The sequence below is a fragment of the Magnolia sinica genome, chromosome 5, assembly GCF_029962835.1.
Source record: "Magnolia sinica isolate HGM2019 chromosome 5, MsV1, whole genome shotgun sequence".
Classification (NCBI taxonomy): Eukaryota; Viridiplantae; Streptophyta; class Magnoliopsida; order Magnoliales; family Magnoliaceae; genus Magnolia; species Magnolia sinica.
The window spans coordinates 3,892,792-3,916,162 of NC_080577.1; the positions used below are offsets into that span (position 1 = coordinate 3,892,792).

General features: G+C 40.7%; 1 protein-coding gene across 2 annotated transcripts in view; it reads left to right on the top strand.

Annotated features, from left to right (window-relative positions):
* The first annotated feature begins 323 nt into the window (after positions 1–323).
* The window catches only part of LOC131245166 (protein REDUCED CHLOROPLAST COVERAGE 1), a 34,618-nt gene continuing 11,570 nt past the window's right edge, over positions 324–23,371 (top strand). For both annotated transcript variants that reach the window (XM_058244437.1, XM_058244436.1), the window contains exons 1-22: positions 324–491; positions 837–922; positions 1,010–1,071; positions 3,124–3,216; positions 7,729–7,801; positions 9,262–9,612; positions 11,573–11,640; positions 11,750–11,881; positions 13,061–13,102; positions 13,195–13,719; positions 14,202–14,356; positions 14,692–15,223; positions 16,104–16,166; positions 16,262–16,363; positions 16,545–16,862; positions 16,955–17,047; positions 17,158–17,259; positions 17,368–17,472; positions 18,514–18,647; positions 18,898–19,081; positions 19,448–19,579; positions 19,745–19,857. In XM_058244437.1, the coding sequence (XP_058100420.1) occupies positions 862–922; positions 1,010–1,071; positions 3,124–3,216; positions 7,729–7,801; positions 9,262–9,612; positions 11,573–11,640; positions 11,750–11,881; positions 13,061–13,102; positions 13,195–13,719; positions 14,202–14,356; positions 14,692–15,223; positions 16,104–16,166; positions 16,262–16,363; positions 16,545–16,862; positions 16,955–17,047; positions 17,158–17,259; positions 17,368–17,472; positions 18,514–18,647; positions 18,898–19,081; positions 19,448–19,579; positions 19,745–19,857 (3,440 nt within the window). In that variant the 5' untranslated portion in view covers positions 324–491; positions 837–861. The remainder of the gene's footprint in view (positions 492–836; positions 923–1,009; positions 1,072–3,123; positions 3,217–7,728; positions 7,802–9,261; positions 9,613–11,572; positions 11,641–11,749; positions 11,882–13,060; positions 13,103–13,194; positions 13,720–14,201; positions 14,357–14,691; positions 15,224–16,103; positions 16,167–16,261; positions 16,364–16,544; positions 16,863–16,954; positions 17,048–17,157; positions 17,260–17,367; positions 17,473–18,513; positions 18,648–18,897; positions 19,082–19,447; positions 19,580–19,744; positions 19,858–23,371) is intronic.

The following is a 23,371-nucleotide window of genomic DNA, read 5'->3' on the forward strand; positions in this document are numbered from 1 at the left end:
CACAAATTGGAGAATCCAGATCGTGGTGCATGTTTGCCAGGTGTACAGATTGTGCGCTTCCACAACTTAATGAGTTGAGCTTGACGCATAGTTCCTGTCTCTCCCTCAGCTTATCCTTTCATTTTTGTAGTTTCCATGAAAAAATCGACAATCACAAAATACAGATTTGTAAAAAAACAATTACAGCGCAAGAAAGGTAACTGTAAGTCCGCCCTATTGTAAAATACCATCCGTTTCTTACTGTTTAATCTCAGCCCTTCATTCCTTATCACACCCTCTCCCTATATTCATCTCTCTCTCTCTCTCTCTCTCTCTCTCTCTCTCTCGCTCTCTCTCTCTCTGCTTTCAAATCCAGTTTCTGTGACGTAGTCCTCCCTCTTCCAATCCCCGTCCTTTAAGCTTTAAAGTAGCCTTAGTGGTGGAGATTTGAAGGCCACATCTTTCAATAACTCCGCCATTAAAGAGTTGTTACTCTTTTATCCTTCTTTCTGGTAAATTCCTTCCAAGTCCCTCTGATTTGGAAACTATATTAACAAATCATGTTCATGAGAAAGTATAAAAACCATGTTTTATTGCATTTTCTACTGATTGGGTTTTTTGGGTGTGGTGTTTTAAGTATGCCTTTTGATGTAATATTTCTTTTGGGTTCTTCCAATTCCTTGTTTTAGCTTTTCCAATCGTGAAAAAACAAATAGAAATGCTCTGTTTTAGTCATTTCTAGCTTGTTTTAATCAAAACCATGTTCTTGAAGTTGTCTATTGTATCAGTTAAATGATTGTTTTGGATGTATAGATGAAAGATAAATAGATATATAGCTTACCAGAATTGAATTTCAGCTAAGCAATCGAATTGCAAGGTGAAATGGCGCCTAGAAACAGCCGTGCGAAGGCGAAAGGCGAGAAGAAGAAGAAAGAAGAGAAGGGTAATTTCATCATTAGAATGCAATATTTCTATGTTTGAGAGTAATCTCTCTATCATTTTTTTAATTTTTAATTTTTAATTTTTGCAGTTCTTCCTGTTGTCATGGACATCAAAGTCAATCTTCCAGACAATTCTCATATAATATTAAAGGTATATTTTGTTATATTCGCAGGCGAATTTGTAAACAATGAGAAATGAATAACGGCCAACAGTATGTTGGGAAAACATCCAAGGCAAAAAACTAATGCAGATTCTCCATTTCTCTATTCGGATTGTAGAATTTAATGAATTTTGCAAAAAGATTAAATTTTATTTTCTCACTACAGCATACTATATTCGCCAAAACACGTTTTATTAGAGAAAATCCATTATCTTAATACTCATTTTGAATACTTTTTTTTTTTTTTTTCCTTTTCATCCATTTTCTATTCTACAAGAGAAAATAATCAATAAAAAATACATATCAGATTAGAAATTGATTATATTTTTTCTCATGCTTATTTCTTTAGAACAGTTTTATTACATGTTCTACTCTAAAAGAGAAAATAAATTCAATTGCATTACAGATAAGGGTGGCAGTGGGTGAGGTAGCCCAGATGAGCCCAACCCATATTTGGATTGAGCTTGGACCTACTAGATTGGCATGTGGGTTAGGCTTGGGCCTCACATGCACTGCCCAGTCAATATTCGGGTTAGCCCTGGGCTTGAGTCATTTTAGCCCAACCCAACTTGGCCTGACTAGACTTTTTATGTGTGTTATATCCTGAGAATATTGCCACTCTGTGATGTGCAGTGTTACTTTCATTCTAGTAAAATATTCAGTTTTTTGTGCATGTGTGGCCCACTTGATAAATGGAAAGGTAAGGAAAATTCAAGCGAAAATAGGGATTTTCTCAATTTTTTGGTTGGGTTGATCCGGTCATGCCAACTAAGATTTTTTTATTTTGGGCTTGGGCCGGGAAAGCCTGGCCCAGCCCATTACTACCGCTGTTTTATAATGTTTTGAGATAAAAATAAATTTTTATAAGGAAAACTGTAATACTCTGGTGCAGTGGGGTGAATGATATGCAGGCAGTTAGAAGTTAATTAGAAAGTGCTTTACTGTTTAAATTATGAGTCCCAATTTAGATGCCACATATTTATAATTAATCTTATTTGATTATCTAACGATTGGATTGGTGGGCATTTATTGGACGGTTGAAATAATAATAATCCAATGGTCCTATTTCAACCAAAAAAGTGTCCACCAATAAGATGTTATAATTGCTTAAGTGGTATGATTTCATGACTGCATGCGACTTAGTTAGAGTGGGTTCTGCAGTTAGAAGGTTTAGTTTCGAGTCAATGTATGGCACGTGTTAAATTTCTGTCAGCTTGCATATCAAAGCTTAACTTCTGTCAGAGTATTAAAAAAAAAAACTACCGTTATCTGCTAGAGCTTTGCTAAGTTTAGCTAAAATTCTGACATTTGCATGCATTTAATTCTTCTGTATTCTCGCTTCTGTTGGACCGGAATCGTCCACACACCTGTTTTACTAGCCCGTGAAACACCCAACGTCTGTGGGGCCCACCATGTTGCATATGTAAGATCCACACCTTCCTTCAGGAGAGAAGTATTACGTTAACTGCACATCCAAAAGAGCAGTCTAACAGACAATTCATTTGGGAAACATCAACGGGAATAATGTAAAGTTACTCCATGAACCAGTTAGTTCATGTGGTGTGTCCCACCCAAGTTTTTGTTCAGGATATTTTTGTATTTTTATTCTTCATCCTCTTGAACTAAACCTGATTAACGGGTTTGATGAAAGATACACACCATGACACCCCCACACGCAAACCGATGGTTGTCATCCCATCTCCATTGTTCACTGTGGCGTGGCCTTCCTGATTTGTGGATCTTGATAAATTTTTATCCTAAGGCATAGAATCCAAACAAGAACGCAATGGACGGAGTGGATTTTACATATATGCTATGGCGGGCCACAAAAAGTTGACTGTTTTAAGCTTGGGTAAAAAAAGACGGACAATAAGATAATGATATATAAGCCCATTTTTTTTAACACAGACATCTTTCTCTAGTTTTGGTATGAGAACATACCAATCTTGGGAAATCCTCCTATTTAGCAATTTAGTGTATTTTTTGGTATCTTTAACATCTGATTAAACTAATTTTGAAGCATCTGATAAAAACGTGGACAGGGAATATCAACGGATAGGATTGTAGACGTACGTCGGCTATTGTGTGTCAACACGGTCACTAGCAGCATTACAAACTATTCACTGTCTCATGAGGTAAGCCATTTTCATGTCATTTTCGGTTCATTTGTCTGTTTTTCGGCTTCTTTGTGCTTACTAGAAGTAGTGTATCTGGACACGCAACGTGCATTGTTAGTCAAGCATTGTATAGACAGCTATGTAATTTTGATTGATTGTGATGAAAGTAAGGGTGGTTGTCTACGAGTCCTCATAAAATGAACTTAATTTCCTACAAATTCTGTGTGTGGCCCACCGATCATGCATATGGCATCCGACAGATTAATTGAGTCCCATCATAAAAGTCGGACAACCCAAGAATCAATCAGGCCAATCCAAGTATCATTTGGGCTGTCACTTGAATTTGGAGGTCTTTGAATAGCCGTCCATTTATTTTTATTTTTATTTTTGGTGGGTTAGATGGTATTTTGTATATACTATTCAACCGTGAATTATGGAATGATAAAAAACGACAGACAATTATAAAAACTAACAATGTAAAACTACAAATAATTTAAAAAAAAAAAAAAAAAAACCCCTCCAAATTAACATGGTGACCAAATAAATATAAACTTAATCAAAGCCCAAATATTAAATTATAATTTTTTCTGTTGTTGATTTTTAAATTTAAAAGTCCCTCCCCAATCCATCTCAAATTGAGAGGAGGTGAAGATTATACATGTAGATGAGCGGATTGGACCACATGTATAGAATGTGTGATGGAGAGAAGAAGTGAGGGAGTGGATCACTCTTTCTTCATCTCTCCCTTATGTGACACTCAAGAAAATGAGCGATAAAGGCTCTCCGTTTGTTGTACTCTCTCTGTCTAGGATATGATTTATTTAGGACCCATTTATACCACCAAATAAGCTAATTTTTCTACTTATAGTAGATAAGTAAGTTTGATTTATGATTAGTTATAAGTAACTTTTTTTTTTTTACTTAAAAGTACATAATCACTTAAGCTAATCTTTAAAAAAAAAAAAAAAAACTTTTAGACTTTCCATAGGTTGTTAAAGAGAGGCATCACAAGAGATGAAAGTGAGGAGAAATCCATAAATATATTGTATGCCAAACATACTTATCTTATTAATAAGTAGAAACTAAAATAAACTATTTATGGAATAAGTAGCTTATCTTAAGTAACTTTTGATCCAAATGCCCTCTTATGAAGAAGAGCAAGGGTTTTAAAGAGACCAATACTAATACTCTACTGCTATCCAGTCTTTTATTTGCCCCACTGCCATAATCATGCTTTATTTCATGCACTTGTATTTGATTCAATCATTCTACTTTCATGGTAATCCGCTTAAGATCTAAAACCATGCAGATCAAGTGACAGACCCTCAAATCTAAACCATCAAATCATTATATGCGATCAAAATCATTCTAACAGTCAAAAGAAAATTTTAATAACTGAAGCACTTATAAAACCTTTTTGAATGGACCCAATGAAAAATTACTTGATAAACATCTGATTTACAAGATCGAATGTGTAAGTATTTGAAAAACTAGTGAATCACTTATTGGTCCATATTAGTCTCAACAAACCTTGATGAATGCATGCATCTACACCCACTTTTATTAATCACAGGATGGCAATGTAAAATGAGTCAAATCACATATTATCAATACCTTCAACCCTCATACATACTTAGGTTTAAAGATTAATCATATCTAATAAATCCTCAAGTCAATTATAGTTTAGGCATAATTAAGAGGCCTCTCAGTCTATACATTTAACTTCGATCCACTAATGTAAATGCTCAATAAATCTACACATGAGCCTTTATCCAAAGAACACTCATACTACCATGTAAGATAGGGTAAATGCACACTGACTTGCTGTCGTGTTTGATGGCGGAGAATTTCTATCCTGATTCATCGTAAACTCCCTTACATAAGACAATCACATATAGAAGAATAAGCACATGTTCATCCCGAAACTTGTTAAGTGATCATGGTACAATATGATACTGAGATCCATTGTATCTAATCTCACATTCTCAAGGGTTAAAAATAAAATCATTCTTCTTTAGACTATGTATATGTATGTTTACATATTTTTATATATTAACTAAGGCATAGTCATACATTCACCTAATACCTTGATTATCATGATCTACCTCTAAAATTATTGATATCACATCCGCATTGTCAGTGGATAAAGTTGAATGCCATATGCATGCTGTGGTAGGTCCCATCGTCAATCACCGTGGATGACTCATTTTACAAGGACTAGAAAAACTAGTCTCTAAAATTATATTACATAAGAAAAGAATTGAAACTGTGCATCCATGAAATATAGGAAAATGATAATTTAAAGATAAATAAGATAGTGTTAAAAAAAAAATACAGCTATAGAAAACAAAAGAAATGAAAAATCCAAAAAATAAAAATAAAAACCAATATTTAAGAAATAGTAGAAGAAAATTAAAGATAAAGTCACATCAGAGGTGGGCCCGAGCCAACGGTAGTTTGGACTTTTGAAAAATGAATACCGGTTTCGTTGCCAACCCTATCGCCCCTGTAGGCCCTGGCCCATTGATTGTAACAGTTCATACGTTGGTCCCTACACGGGTTGAAGAGAAGAATATAAATAAAAAGAATCTGTCAGGCGAGCTGCAAGTGGACAGTTAAGTCCAAAATGACCAATTGTCTACCTTTAACTGGCGAAATTCTGTAATCGATTGGACGGTCAGGATGGTCAGGTTAGGGCCAATGCTTGTGTGGTCAGTCTGCAAACGGAAGATATTTTGTGCCGTGGCCCACCCATGCTGTAGTCAGCCTGACAGCCTGTTCAGGCGACTGTCTATGGTGGAGATTGGGTGGGGCCAGCAGTTTCCCGTGGTCGGTTGGGCAGTTCCCAACCCAAGTGAACGGCATACGTCAGTTTGCAATCCATGCAGCTAGGGGTATTTTGGGAACAAAAAGGTAAGAAATATCCCATCGCTTATGTTTATAAATAAGCATTTGCGACGCAATGCTGTGGTAACCTTTCGCTGGGGGAGTTATCTGATACTCCGGTAGCAATGACGCTTGATACGCAGGAGCTCAGAAATTATACACGTGGCATTCACCAAACTCGAAATAAACTGACTAAATTGTAGAACCAACTGTTTCTAAGCTAGAATTCTGAAATCAGATTGGTTTAAAAATTCCACCTCTGATTCGTGGACGCTTTAAGTTCGTTGAAATAGGAACTTTGGTTATTTCAATTCTTAACCGTCCAATTACCGTCCACCAATCTGACAGCTAAATAATCAAATTAACATTTTAGTTCACGGTACATCTAGACTAGGACCTTAATTTAGACAGTTTATTTTGAGCCGATTTTATCCCATGTATACATTTCCTAACTAATTTCTAAGCGCCCATAAAGCATCCACCACATAATATAAAAAAATTCCTTTTACTGAGGGATTTTGCGTCATATAGACTCAACGTACTATCCGTCTTTTTTCATTCAACTCGAAAAACCCTAAAACATCAAAGTAGACGGCTATTTGTATTGATGAACCTAAAAAGATAAAAAAACTCCTACTTTTTCAGTTGCTTAATCCTAGTAGATAAGAATATTTTCATTAAAAAACCAACATCCATACCTAAAAATCGAGTTTAGTAAGATAAGTTTTTGGGCGGTGTAGAAAAAAGGAGGCATTGTACAGACTTGCCTACAGTGCTAATTTTTTCTTTTATGGACTGCCAGAAGCTTTGCCCCATCTGGCCTTTTCAAATGCATGAACACAATTCAATGGTACTGGTGCGAATTCTCAGCCACAACTGCTGTACCAATCTGTGAAGCAGTAAGGCATGACGTGGTAAGATTTTATTGGAATGCGGCACTGTCAGCAATAGAGTCATATAAAGTGTACTTGTTTCAAAGTGGTAGGTAGGGTTAGGCCAATCAAATCTTACCGTGCCATATCAGCCGCTAACTCAGAGCCTCACAAAACATTCAACGCCTTGTATCTCAAATGATGGACAGAGTAGAGTGGATGTCACCCACAAGGTGGGCCTCAAAGGTAGGGCTGTCAATGGACCGAGCTTTGGGTGGGTTTTATCAGGATTTTGAACTGTTTGGGCCAGGTGGGCTTCTTCAGAATTCTTATTTTGACAGGCCCAAGCCCAGCCCATTGACGCCCTAGTCATGGGGGCCTTTTGTTGCGAAGATACTCCCAAAGACTTGTAGGAAATTGAAGACCATTTTAAAGAGAGTTCCCCTTGCCTCTGTCGAGATTCAGATCTAATGTATGTCGCAGCACATTTTAAAATGATCAGGACTGTTTATGAATGTGGGCTCTTTTCTATCGGGCCACCGGAAAAAAGGTCTACGCTTCTAGAACAATGAAAATAAAATTTTCAATGGTTCGTATTCAACTCTATAAATCAAAGGCTAGGATCATCTGTGAAGTGTGATACGGGACAAATAGTTTGTATACAGTAGTAACAAAAACATGGACCGTTCAAATCAAAGGACCATCTTAGCGCATGGGCCCGATGTGATTAACTGCCACGTGGAGGTTCGTCAATAACAACAATCTTTTGCAGGTTCGTGGGCCGCGATTGAAGGACACGGTCGACGTGGCCGCTTTAAAGCCTTGCGTTCTGACGTTGGTCGAAGGTACGGACAAAAAAAAGAAGAAAGAACACTGTCCCAATCCCAAATTCAGAATATGAAAGTCAAATGAAACGCGAAGGCGATTTGCGTGATTATACACTGAAGGGCGGAGGTTTGCAGCCTCGCACGCCTCTTGAGCGACCCTTCACAGCCACAAGCAAACACGCATGCCGCCGTGGCACGCGCGTGGGAAATATAAGCTTTCCATCAGGTGGGCCACCTCGTTCAGTTTTCTTGGCATAAAATCCGGGTCTTCTACGCTCCTCGGTGGGCCACGGTGTACAGTATAACGAATGTCTAAAACAAATTTTATAGCCATCCATTTATTTTCTTGAACGGTGAGCACGGCCTGTTTTTATGCGAGAGGATCCAAACAGTGTGGCCCACCTACTGGGAAGCTCAGTTATCCCATCTGCTTGTATGCGGACGGGCAGACCCTACGCACGAGGCCTATCTGAAATGCTTCTCTTTATAGCCGTTCCAGTGCAACCATCCATGGATAAGCCCTCGGACAAAATTTGGAAGGTCATCTCATTGAGTGGATGAAAATGAATGGTTGGAAGCAGATCAACGGCCTTTATTCAGTGTGGGTATGGTCGGATTGACGACTGGACAAACTAACTTTTGTATTCGCAATGCTCACTGTGGGCCCCACCGGATGAATGGTCTCGATCTCGCCCATGATAAATTCCAAATGGAGTTTCGGAGTTTTGTAACCCAAGACTCTGAGGGCCCACCACCAAGATGTACATATGATATCCACTCCGACTATCAGTTTCTCCAGATCCTGTTACAATGAGATCAAAAGAACGAAGAAAATGTAAGACTCAGGTGGGCCACACCACAGGAAGCAGCTGGATGGAAATGCTCACCATTGAAACCTTCCTTTGGCTCACCGTGGTATTTATATACCATCCAACCCGTTCACAAGGTGATTTCTACAATGAGGAAGGTAAAATACAAATATCAGCCTCATTCAAACTTTTCTGGGGTGATTGCAATGGTGAGAGTTCTATCTCCACTGATTTATGGGGTGTGGCCGGCTTGAATCTTTGATCTGCCTGCTGGGGAAACTGATGGGCGGTGGAGATTTCAACTGGAGATCTTGGTGGCCCCACGGAACTCCATCACGTCAGAGGTATTCGAAGAAACTCGCATCCCATAAATTCCACGCTGGCGGTTGCACCACTCACAGGCTCTTCATTCTATATTCGCGCATGTCGCTATTAGCATTTGTAAAAATGAAAATTACGAAAATCTACCCAACGCCCAAGTTCGCCCAAGACGTGCGCGAAATTACCAAACTACCTTGCATGAAGGGTGTCCAATTCAGTTAATTGCGAGAGGGTGTTTTCGTGAATTCGTTGAGAGATGAGGGTGCTTTTTCGACAAGTTCGCGCCCGAAAATCTTCGCGGTTTCGTTGGGAGGCGAAACGTGACACTGTAGAAGGCTCTGTCCACAGAGGACTACGACGAGGATCGCGCAGTGGCGCACGTTAGAAGGCTGCTGGATATCTTCGCCTGCACTACCTGCTTCGGCCCTTCTGCGGCCAAAGACGCGGCGGCGGCAGCAGCAGCAGCTGCGGACAAGGACTGCAAGTGCGAGGCTGGGAAGAATGCCGGCAGTGCGCAGGATAAGGTCAAGAACCCCAGCAAAACGCAGGGGAGCAAGAAACCCTCTTCTCCTCCTCCTTCTCCGACGTCGACGAAAGATGCTGTGGCAGAGAGCGAGGATGAGATGAACGGGGCGTGCCCTAGGATTGGGGCCTTCTACGAATTCTTCTCTCTTTCTCATCTCTCGCCTCCCATTCAATGTAAGCTCTCTCTCTCTCTCTCTCTCTCTCTCTCTCTCTCTCTCTCCGTGTGTGTGTGTGAGATTTTTTAGCTAACCTGCGCCAGGACGGTTCACGCGTTTTAGCGGAGCTGTTCGATCCTCGCCGTTGGGCTGGCTTACGTCCAAATTGAAACCAATAGTCACGTGCATAGGACACCCATGTTGGACATCGTTTTGCGGGGGGGGGGGGCGATATCTGGCGGATCCGCCAGATCCGTTCATCAGGTGGGCCGCACAGTAGCAGTGGGTTGCAATAGACAGCCCGTGGATTGCGTGGACGTCCGCAGTGACCCTACGCAGCTGGATTTGATATGCCATGCAAAGCATATTTGTTGGGATTCATCGGACACTACCTGGCGGGATTTGATTGGTAAGCACGAGGCAGTCGCGCCACTAATCAACCTTAACACATGCTTTGTTTGGGCAGTATCCAATCCTTATCCTACGAACACATGTTAACAGACAGCCACACGTGATCCAATCAAATCTCGCCGCATCATAGGTTTGGACGGTCACCACGCCATCCGCATCCCATGGATTTACTTAATGCAGGCCCACCTGATAAATGGATCAACCTGATTTCTTCACCCAACTATCTTCCGGGTTGGGGCCTACCTTCTCAGCGGTTCTGATATCGTGTGCAAATGACAGGTGGGCCTGCATGATTTTCGATGGATGGTAACTTTGTTGTCCGTTGAGATGGATGTGATGAGTGCTCACTATTCGAAGTTCAGGTTTTGCTAACATGCGCCAGGGAGGGTCTGGGTTATTTTGGTGCAGATGCTTGATCTGACCGGTTGGGTGAACCCGTGGGACAGTCGAGCCCAGTCGAGTTGGCTGATAGATTGGGTTTTCATACGGTTCGGATAAAGTCACTTGGGACGGTGCTCCTCAGCGCATTTTAGCAAGGCATGCCTGGGGTGTCTAAAATGCGCCGTAGCAGAGGAATGATGGTTAACTGAGCCTCGCAAGTCATGCTGGATCAGGCAACAGCTCAGGATCCCATGTTAGCTGATGTTTCCCTAGTGGAGCTTATTTTCCCTCACTTGGGAGCATACCCGAGGATATGGGTGTACTCAGATTCTCAGTTTGTGCAAGTGGGCCCATGTTTCAGCAATCCAGACCATAGGACTGTTAGAACCCAGAGTGTATGGACCATTGCCAGGTCTTCTTCACTGGATAATCTTGACCTTTCAATCTGTGGCATGTAAAAAGATGGCCAAGAACAGAAAGAACAATGGTCCAGATTCAGGCGAGAAAAGGCCTAGGATTGATGGCTAGCCTTATCCAGTCCACTAGATTTCTGGGGCATGGTCCATTGAGTGAGGTCCATGTTTCAATGACCCAGAGCATTTTTGTTTGGGACCCACATTGGATGAACCATTGGCAAATCTCCTTCATGGTATAATCCTAACCTTTCAATTGGTGGCCTGTTAAAAAAAAGGCCAAGAGGAGAAATAGAGCAATTACCAGATTTGGGTGAGAATAGGCTTAGGATTGATGACTGGCATCATACATTCCGGTAGATTTTGGGACATGGTCCATTGATGGCGTAGCCCAACAGACCAACCTTCTAGATTATTAGAATCATTGACATGTGTCATTGAATACGGACAGTCGAGATGATACTTTTAAAGGCTTTATATTCAAATCCACAAGTCGATGTTCATCATCATCCTTTCTCAGCGATTATTAAACCACAACCATGTTTAATAATGCCCCATAAGATGTTAAGGTTCTGATCAGCTGATTTTATCTTCATGTGGACCTTATTGATTCATAACTACTGTCGACTCTTGCATGTTAGCAGTACACTCTAGAATCTGTCTAACATGTGCCAGATGTAGCACATACACATCTAAGACAATCTTATTATACTTATTTATTTGTGATCTTTTAGAATGAAAATAAACAATGTAAATATGCTGTGAACATTGCAGTTGTAAGGAGGATCACGAGTCAGCAATGTGATGAGCAGCTTTCGGAGGATCATCTCTTTTCACTCCAAGTAAGATTGCTGATTTGAATGCATTTCATTCTTTATGCGATTTCAGCTGATGTGTTGCTTGTTATCTGCGAATTCAAAGTCTTTTATGACCATCTTTGTTGATTTGCAGGTGAAAGTTTGCAATGGGAAGCTAGTCATCATCAAAGCTTGCAGTAAAGGATTCTGTAGTGTCGGAAAGCAGCAGCTACTATCCCACAACATCGTAGATTTGTTGCGACAGCTTAGTAGAGCATTTGACAATGTTAGTTTCATGAGTTCCTTAGATTGGATTCTTTAGACAGAGAGCAAAAAGGATAAAATCTGACATGTAGCACTCAAATATTTGAACACTCGCTGCTAGATTTTGGCATTGAAATGCACGATAAGTAGTTTAATTTGGGGAAGATGTCATATTCAAGCGAGAGCGCATATATTCATACCCATGCAAATATTCGTCCAAAGTGTCCTTGTGGAATCTAATTTAAGGACTGTATACTAAATTTATTTCGATACATAAACTTTTCAAATTCGTGTCATAAAAACACTTAGGCATGGCAGTTAGGAAAGGTTCTCAAATTTTCTTTCTTGATCTTTTGTCATCATCATCATCGCCTAGCCCCAGCTATTTGTGGTCAGCTTTGGTGACCGGTTGCCTGCGTAACATCACCCTCCTTTACCAGGCTTGGTCACTACCGTGATGCTACCAGCCAGAGCTTATGTTTTCTTAGCCTTCTGTTGTGATTTGTATATTGTACATGGTATTAATGTACTTATCTAGATTCTAGACATGTTATTCGGTATACAATGCTTATATAATCATCCCCCCTCACGGTATGCCGTTGTCATCATCCTCATCCTCATCCACATCATCATCTAAGCCTGATCCCAAGTAATTGGGGTTGGCTATAGGAACTATGTTCTGCCATTCCACTCTATCAAAGTCCATATCCTCAGTTTTATCAAATCTTTTCTTATTTCTTCCATCCATGTCCTTTGGGCCTTTCCTCGCCCCTATTATAGCCTTCAACTCAAACCAACTCACTCCTATACTTCCTTGCCTTTTGCTTATCTATGAACATGTTGTATAGTTACATATGTAGTTATACAGTTATACAATTAAACACACACACACACACACCCACCCACCTGTGAGGCCATGTCGGCTTGTCGGGTTTCATAAACGTCCACATATTTGACTCATCATGTCACTGTCCAAGTTGAATTAGCTAACAAGGCTTTCTTCTTTCTTATCGTATCTGACATGGCTTTGTTCTTTAGGTTGTGTCTGTAACTCTAATACTTTGTATGCCCATGCTTTTACTGGCTTTTTTACTCACATTTTCCATCAGTTGTTTCTTCTTATTAATTTGTTACTGTATCAAGGGATCCAGCTTCAGAGCATCTATGATCTACCTAATCTCTTTCATTTCCTATGTTTCAGGCTTATGATGATCTCATGAAAGCATTTTCAGAACGTAACAAGGTTGGTAGATATATACGTTAGTGTAATTCTGTTTCTGTTGAGAAGCTTGCTGTTTTCTTACATGTCAAGACTATTTTTTTTTTTCCTTGCAGTTTGCAAATCTTCCTTATGGATTCCGTGCAAACACATGGCTTGTTCCTCCTGTTGCTGCGCAGATGCCATCAGCTTTTCCTCCACTTCCGGTAGAGGACGAAGCTTGGGGAGGAAATGGTGGTGGTTTGGGTAGAGATGGTAAAAGCGATATGATTCCTTGGACGAATGAGTTCTCCATTCTGGCATCTATGCCTTGCAAAACAGCAGAGGAGAGGCAGATCCGTGACCGGAAAGCTTTCCTGCTTCACAGTCTATTTGTAGATGTTGCCATATTCAGAGCTATTTCTGCTGTGCAGCATGTGATGGGGAAACCAGACTTGACATCTTTGAGTGAAAAAGATACAATTTTGCATTCTGAGAGAGTAGGGGATTTGAGCATCACTGTCACCAAGGATGCATCTGATGCAAGCTGTAAGATAGATACTAAGATTGATGGAAATAAAACAATGGGAATGGACTCCAAGCATCTCACAGAAAGAAACCTACTGAAAGGAATCACTGCAGACGAAAATACGGCTGCCCATGTAAGATCAATATTCAAGAAACGTTCCCATGCTGTTAATGGCAATGGAATTGCAGAAAAATGGGGTTAGCTAATCCCACACACATCAACACATGCACCCACCTACACAGAGGCACATGTGCCAATATGAGCTGCATGGGCCACATCCAAGCTGCCCATCAGTCTGGTCATTTGTCAATGACCTGGCACAGAAATCAGGCTGGTCCACTTATAAAGCATGCCCTGTATGTGTGAAAAAATGGATGGTAGAACAAAAGGGACCAATATGACATGTTTGCAAAGACCACCTGATGGGTAGCGCGGTCTGATTTTAGGCTGGATCCTGTGCGTGATGGGGCCTGCCTGATGAGTGGCTTGGATTCACACATGTTGGCACTTGGACCTGCACATAGAGATGTGAATGTGGAATCAAACATGTTCATGCAAACAATTAGATTTTTTTAGGGGCTGCTTATCAATTAGATTGTGGGATTTCAAGTGCAGGATGTTGCCACTCTAGGTGTAATCAATGTAAGATACTGTGGTTACATTGTTGTTGTGAAAGTTGACGGCAATAAAGAAAGCAAAACTGGTCCACTGCAAAGCGTTGACATCAATGATCAGCCTGAGGGAGGTGCCAATGCCTTGAATATTAACAGGTCCTTTTTCTTCTTCTTCTTCCTTTTTTTTTTTTTTCAAAATGCTTTTATCATTCTATTGTCTTAGGTTCTGCTTGGTAGACGCCTAAAAATGAGTTCATCTAATTTTAGTTACCAGTAATTATGTATTAGAGATCTTGATCTCTAATACATTATCACTGTTAATATGAACTCATTATGTATTAAAGATCAAGATCTCTAATACATAATTACTGTTACCTAAATTGAGATCAACTCATTTTCAGGCGTCTACCAAACACGGCCTCAGATTTTTAGGAAGTCTTTCTCCAAAATGCGACCATTTAGGTGCTAATGGAAATGTTTGTGGATTTCAGCTTAAGGATGCTTCTTCACAGAAGACCAGCACCAGGACACATCAGAACACTGCCCCATTCACTGAACTCAGAATGTGAAGAGCTCAATTCTGCCCGTGATATTGTGAAGAGAGTGTTGGAAAGGAGTCTAGCAAAGCTTCAGGAAGAGGAACCTCACCGAGACATTTTCATGAGATGGGAACTTGGAGCTTGCTGGATACAACATTTGCAGGATCAAATCACTGCAGAAAAGGATAAGAAACAGTCTGGTGAGAAGACTAAAAATAAATCAACTGTTGAGGGGCTTGGGAAGCCTCTTCGATCACTTAAAAATTCACTGAAGAAGACAGAGGCCAGCAGTCAAAGTACATTACCCAGTGATGGAAAGTCTCCCAATATGGTAGTTGGTGGGGAGATTGAGAATGCTAAATCTCCTTCTATAGAGTCCCAACGTGAAACCAAGGCGACTGAGAATGAGCTGGTACTGAAAAAATTATTACCAGATCCAGCTTTTACCCGATTAAAAGAATCAGAGACAGGACTTCATCGTAAGGTATGTATTAGAATGAGTGTCTGGATTATGGTAATTACTGTTTTACTCCAATGCTTACATCTCTGATGCATTTTCATTGTATACGACAAGAAATACATTACATGTTTTTCGTGGCTTGTGTTGATTATAGAGAGCTTTGCTAAGCCCACATGCGTTTACCAGTCAGCTAATGAACATGCCCCTACAATTGCCAATGCAGCAGACAGGTGCAATATCCAAGCCATCCACCATGTGGGCCTCACTGTGTAGACGCTACTGCTGAAAGATAAAGGTGGTCTGCTCAGTAGGTGTGCCATGATAGAAAAAAGTGGATGGGTTAGAAAACTTCCGCCCTTTTTTTTTTCACAACCGTGCACTTGTTCAATTAATTGTGGCCTATCTGACTAGTGGACCGACCCAATTCTTGGGATGGAGAATCTAAATATTGGTGCCTTTCCGATGGTTGGATTGGATATCTTACCTGTCTTCCAAGCTGGCATAGGTGATGGCGTGTGCATTAGCTGACTTGTACACGTGTGGGCTTATCAAAGCTCCGATGATAGAAATAAGATCCACTACAAAGTAATATAACAGATGAAGCTATTAGAATGCCCCCTGCATTTGAGCCTTTATAATCTCCTTGTTCATATTTTTAGACTAGTTTCTTAATAGAAAAGAAACCTTTTCTTATTGCTGCTGTAGATTCTGAGTACCTTTTTGTTGTTTGTATGTTACTTATCCTTAACAAGATCATTGGATTTCTGTCTCTACAAAAAATGCCCATGCCGTGTTTTAGATAGGTGTTGTTTTAAGTAATCTAAATTTTGCATGAGGTTTCTGCAATTTTATGCAACAGGTTTTTGTCAAGAAACACTGATGATCTTCCACTTGTTATTGACAGTCTCTGCAGGAACTAATTGAGATGGCTCAGAAATATTATGACGAAGTAGCTCTTCCAAAGCTGGTAAGCTTGGAATGATTCCAACAACAATTTATTTTTACTGCATCTAAATATTGTGACCATGATCTTCAGTAATTATCCTGTGTGATGTATTTCAGGTTGCAGATTTTGGTTCCTTGGAGCTTTCTCCCGTTGATGGACGGACTCTGACTGATTTTATGCATACTAGAGGCCTGCAAATGCGCTCTCTGGGTCGTGTTGTAAGTATCTTACCTTTCTTCATCTTTCTACTGCTGTTGTTGTGATAAGAAATATACAACTACAGCCCGGCACAGTTTTTTCAGAAGAAATAACCATTAAGAATCTTGGATTTTTATGCCTTGACTGCTGACTACAATTTCTTGGCTTTGAGTGATGCATTGTGTTCCTTCTTTTAACCAGGTTAAGCTTTCAGAAAAGCTTTCGCATGTGCAGTCACTCTGCATTCATGAGATGATAGTAAGAGCTTTCAAGCACATTTTGCAAGCAGTGATTGCAGCCACTGTTGATAGTGGAGATTTAGCTGTATCAATAGCTGCAGCTCTAAACATGATGCTTGGGATTCCTGAAGTTGGAGAATCAGATCCCCCTTGCCACATTCATGCTCTCGTGTGGAAATGGCTGGAGATGTTCTTGTTAAAGAGATATGAATGGGAACTGAACAGCATGAACTTCCGAGATGTAAGGAAATTCGCCATTTTACGGGGATTATGCCATAAGGTAATGGGTTCTTGCCTGTTAATTTCAATGCCTGGCGATGATCTGCAGTTAGTCACTGCGACAGAGACATCAATGCATTTGCATTTCTTCAGGTGGGTATTGAGCTGGCTCCCAGGGACTTTGATATGGATTCTACAAACCCTTTTCAGAAGGCAGACATTGTTAGCTTGGTACCTGTGCATAAGGTTAGCTGTCCCCCACTTTTTTGAACCATGATCCAGATTCTTATGTTTTCTAGGACATGATTAAGACAATTGAAAGGGTCCATACGAATTGCATTTGATTTCCTCTGCAGCAAGTTGCATGTTCGTCAGCAGATGGGCGGCAACTTTTGGAGTCATCGAAAACAGCTCTAGACAAGGGAAAACTTGAAGATGCAGTCAGCTATGGTACAAAGGTATTGTATTTCTCGGTCATTTCTATTTCATCAATATCATAACAGGTGCTGGCGCTTCATTTGAGTGCTTCTTCTCACATTATTGTCATCTGTTTTGTGCACATGCAGGCTCTAGCAAAGCTTGTAGTAGTATGTGGTCCTTACCATCGGATGACAGCTGGAGCCTACAGTCTTCTGGCAGTAGTTCTCTATCATACTGGAGATTTTAATCAGGTCTAAATTCTAACTTAGCCTTTGGATATTTAAATGATACACAATATCCTTGATCATCGACTGAGACTCATTTCCTGTGAGCATCCTTAGGGCTATGAGTGTATAACTGGATTTAAAGGTGGAAAGTTTCTTTATTATTATTATTTTTGTAGTGTGATAATTTTTTTAATTAAAAGATAAAAAGATTAGATGAAGGGAGAGCATTTTGAAACAACCAAGTTTTTACATGGATGCACCGTTGCAGGTAACCTTTCGACTGTTTGGATGCAGCTATCACTTTAGACATAGGTGTCCACGAAAAGAAAATATTGTGTCCATCTTGTAGGTTGGAATGCTGCTTTCCTTGGGGAAAGGCTTCCACAAAAATGCTCTCTACTTGACATCCACACTGCAATCATATCCCAGATGGTGCACCTCACCAGCATATAGCCTGGATTCCAGAAGAGAGTGTGTTCACATTTTCGGACTATACCCAAATTTCGGTAGAGCACACTTTCACATTTTAGGACCTGCATATTATAGGGCCCAGATCTCATGCATGTATGCCATTTGGCACACATTCCAGAGCTCTCCTCTTCAATATATGCTGCTGCAGTGCAGTCATAAAGAAAAAAGTACTTCCAAGAGATGTCATCCAAATACAATCTCAACATCCATGAACCACCCTATCCACACATAACAAAATGAAAAAAATAAACAACACTCCAGATCATGGTAGTCCATGTCCTTAAGGATCTATGGATATGGACACCCCCTTCCACACCCTCATCAACTTTTCCAATGATCCCTCAAGAGTCCAGATAAAGATATAATAATTCAAACCGATATTCAATTGTTGAACCACTTTGTTTATTCCATGCATCATGAGTTCGCGACTCTTTAGACATCTCAAAGTTTCATCCTTTTGGTCCCATATGATGCATGATGATTTTTTTATATGTGGTTTTCCCTATTTTCTTGATTCAACCCTCAAGTCGGGGTGTTTATTTTAACAAAGCATTTCCAGATAAGGTTTCATGCAAGTACTTATCCCATCCGCAGGCCACAATTTACCAACAAAAAGCTTTGGATATCAATGAGAGAGAACTTGGACTTGACCATCCAGATACCATGAAGAGTTATGGGGACCTTGCAGTGTTCTACTATCGGCTTCAACACACAGAGCTGGCTCTAAAGTAAGTTGTTGTATAAGTTGTCTCTTTTAATCAAAGCATTTCCAGAAAAGGTTTCGCATGAGCATATTTCAAGCTAATGTTTTTACTACAAACAAAGTACAAACTATATACTTTATCTCCAATTTAATTTTCTTTATTGAGACATTTCAAAGCTGTGTCATACGATATCCATCTTAACTAAGGCATCGATTGCCATCCTATTATGAAGATATTTGTTCTCACACTTGTAATCATATTTTCTGTGAATCAGGTATGTGAAGCGAGCACTGTATCTTTTACATCTTACTTGTGGTCCATCCCATCCAAACACAGCAGCTACATATATCAATGTTGCTATGATGGAGGAAGGCCTGGGAAATGTACATGTGGCCCTTAGATATCTCCACAAAGCTCTGAAATGTAACCAAAGGTTACTTGGTCCAGACCACATTCAGGTCCTGTTCTATTTTTACTTCCTTGTATTCTTTCATACAAAACTCATAAAAAGTACTACAGCTGAGTATTCTCCCACTCTATCATTCAGTTCTAGAATATCTGTACGTAGAATTTTGTATGCACGTTTTCCAATCATACACATTTCTCCAGCACTACTGACAACCTTGGACCGAATCTTTGTGCTTGAGCGATATATAACTTCCAGTAGTTTCCCGTGCAAAATTGCCAATATATTCAAGTGACTCTGGAGCACGTTTCAAAAATTTTATTCTACTCTGAAGACTTTCCACGCAAAATTCAGTTTTTAACAAAATATCTCGTGTACTTTTGAGAACTAATTTATCTCTGTTTTCAATGCTCTTCAGACTGCAGCAAGTTACCATGCAATAGCCATAGCTCTTTCACTTATGGAAGCGTACCCTTTGAGTGTTCAGCATGAGCAGACAACCTTGCAAATACTTCGGGCCAAGCTCGGTCCAGATGACCTTCGTACACAGGTAGCTTTCTTATGAGTTTGTTCAATATGAATTTTCATTTTGGGGTTACATACCTGTGACATACCAGAATCTCAAGGTTAATTTTAAAATAACTCCAATCCAATTGAGCTACAAACTAAGTGTCATCCATGCGATACTTCTCAAAATTTAGTTATTCAATTGCAGGATGCTGCTGCTTGGCTTGAGTATTTCGAGTCCAAGGCTTTTGAGCAACAAGAAGCTGCTCGAAATGGGACGCGGAAGCCTGATGCATCCATTGCCAGCAAAGGCCACCTAAGGTATAATTAGCTTTTCAATGGAGTTTACTTTTGTCAAATGAATTGAAAAATTGTAGTTATCGGAATGGAATTAGTACTATGCTATTTGCATTCACTATTAATGTTGGCATTTAGAAGGGAGCTACTGTGCATGTTCAGATAGAAGCACCTGTGAACTCAGGTGCACACACATGCCTATGCAGACATTGTTGGGAATCCACAGAAGCAAACCCCAAATTCGGATCACATGAGATTAAGCAAACGAAATCAAGCAATAACAAAGCACACTCATTTTTACATGGAAAAACCATTGCGGGAAAAAACCACGGCACAAAGCAACAACGAATCACTATGAAAGCAAAAGTACAGGAAATGGAATCACTTATAATAATCTGAAAACCCTTGTTTTTGTCTTCCCTAAGCCCCTGAAAATGTTTTTCCCTCCTTGGAATAGCTTAAAAAAACTTGGAATCACCTCAATCTCGCAATAACACCCACATATAGTGTCACACCCGGAATAGGAAACAATTCCCGTAATTCTGCAAAACTGCACGATTCTGTTGATGGGATTGACAACCATCGAAGGCTATTCAATGGGATTGAAGTCACCTTCGATCATATCGATTTGGACCCAAAAACAGTCCAACGACCAAAGGGAATAAATCGAGATTTTCTCGATGAGATTGAGTGGGCTGTCGATGGGATCAACAGTTGCTCAATAGGATTGAGTGGTATGTTGATGCCATCAACAGACCCAATTACAGACAAATTTAAGACATCCGATAACAATCTCCACCATGTCTTCAATTGTCACAAACCACGGCTCCATCTCTAATCACCTCTATCATAGCTTCACCATCGTTGTCGCTTTTCATGCACACTCTGTCATCATCAACCTTTCGCCAGACCCATAGAAGTCGAACAAAATCGGAACTTCTCTATGGGAACTACCTTTGTCAGTATATTCATTGGATTCACGCTCGTGTGAATCTTCTTTGGAGTGACACCGCCTTCTTCAAGCACCTGTCAGATAAAATGTTGACGAACATCAATATGTTTAGTTCTAAAATGATAAACCAAATTCTTCGCCAAATTGATCGCGCTTTCGCTATCACAATTAATTGGTACGACCTCTTGCTGAAGCCTAAGTTTGTTCATCATTCCACGTAACCAAGCACCTTCCTTGAATGCTTCTATTAATGTCATATACTCAGCTTTTGTTGTGGAAAGAGCAACCGCAGACTGAAGCTTCAACATCCAACTAACCGCACCACCCACTAATATAAATAAGTAACCGGAGGTCGACCTTCTGTTGTCCACATTCCCTGTGTAATCTGAATCAACATAGCCAACAAGCTTTCCCTCTGATTTCTGAAATGTCCAGACATAGTCCACTGTACCTCGTAAATAACGAAGTAGCCATTTCACTGCCTCCTAATGTTGCTTGCCGGGGTTTGACATGTATCTGCTACAACACCGATTGCATGTGAAATATCCGGTCTCGTAGGGACCATGACATACATCAAACTGCCAACTATGCTCGAATAAGGAATACGAGACAACCTGTTTTTCTTCATCTATGATGGGACATTGCTCTGAAGAAAGGTTGAAGTGAGCAACATGGGGTGTGCTAATTGGCTTGGCCTTGCCCATCCCAAACTTCACCAATACATTCTCAAGGTATTCTGCCTGAGATAACTATAATGTACTCATTTGTCTATCTCTATGTATGTCTACGCCGATAATCTTCTTTGCAACCTTTAGATCTTTTATTTCAAATGACCCTAACAACTGTGTCCTCAATATATTGATTTCAGACATGCTTTGACTGGCGATAAGTATGTCATCAATATATAATACTAATAGAATGAATACTCCATCACTCAGTGTCTTAAGGTAGACACAACGATCATATTTACTCCTGATAAACTACCGGCTCATCATGAAAGTATCAAACTTCTTGTATCACTGCCTAGGCGACTGTTTAAGGTTGTACAACGACCTTCTCAACTTGCAAGCATTATTATCTGATCCCTTTTCTTCGAATTCCTCTGGTTGCTTCATGTAGATTTGCTCTTCTAATTCCCCATGTAAGAAAATAATATTTGCATCCATCTATTCTAGCTCAAGGTTGCATTGGGCAACCTGCACCAACACAAACCTAATAAGTACTTACTTGACAATCGGCGCGGATATCTCACTGAAGTCGATACCTTTTTTCTGAGCATACCTCTTCGCTACCAACCTTGTCTTGTATTTGTCCAGTTTTTTCTTGTAAATCTACTTGGACCCGGTTGCTTTACGCCTAACAGAGAGCTTCACCAGTGTAACACCCTGAAAATCGGGGGTCATGCATACGCTCGACTCCCGAGTTCCCGGGGTCACTTAAAATCGATTTTCTTTAATATGCATTTAATCGGGTTTAAATGCGCAGCCTGGAGTTCCTGGAACATGAAGCACAAATGCACCTGTCGACTGAAATGAAAGAGAACTAGCATATTTATATATACACACATATACATGACCAAGAAAAAATAATAAAGGGTCGCACATGGTGTCACCCAACAAAAACACAAAAGAGTAATATGGCCAGAGAGAATAGAGCTGAGCCCTTTGCGCAGCGATCCAACGACCCATCTACTGATCCGACGAGGTCCTACTCATCAACTGGAAGTAAGGGAACTCGTCCTCCTCCTCGAGGTTCGCATCGCCAGGCTCCATGAAATCTGTATTACCTGCATCTATGAACGGGTCTGGTTGGTGTTTTAAAACACCGTCCCAGAGTGGGAGTGAGTGATCAACTCAGTGGGGGCTATTAATCTCAAGTTATCATATGCATCAATTTTAATATGGTCTTAATGAAAAGCATACAATCACACACATCTAAGTAATCTTATTAATGCGCATGTATGAAGCATGATATGATGCATGCCCTCACAACAACGCTCCCTCGTGCGACAACATCTAACGATCGCCAATGCCAACACTCCCTCAGTGCGACCTCGACTGCCGAGTCGCTACCCTACTAGTGCGATGCGATGCGATCGTGTTAGCCGAGTTATTAGTTAAGTCCATTTATCCAGCAGGTTTGGAAATCTGTCACACCCCACATATCATATGCCCTGAACTAGATGCGAGGCCAAGGCCCCCCAATGCGTGAGGCCGAGACCCCGCGGTCCTTGACCCCGTCGGGTTTCCCCCATCCCCGACTTCAAGCACATGGGGGTGCTGAATGTGGGGTCGCTCGCGGTCACTACGGGGAGGCGCGTCACCCCAGCGTAGGCCGACAGCTCGGACACAGTGTCCCATTCCACCATGCCCGGCTCACGAGGCTGTGGACCATTTTCCAGTGGATTATTGATGGGCTACCTCGGTTGTAGGGTGTCACAGGTTCCATACAGATGTGAGCAAACAGGGTTAACAAACATGGTTGGTCAGACAGTAGGCTAGACCGCACGAGCCCAGGCGAGTACATGGCGGTACGACATCGGGTGCAAGCAACCCATGTAGTCCAACTACTGTCGCCCACACGCAC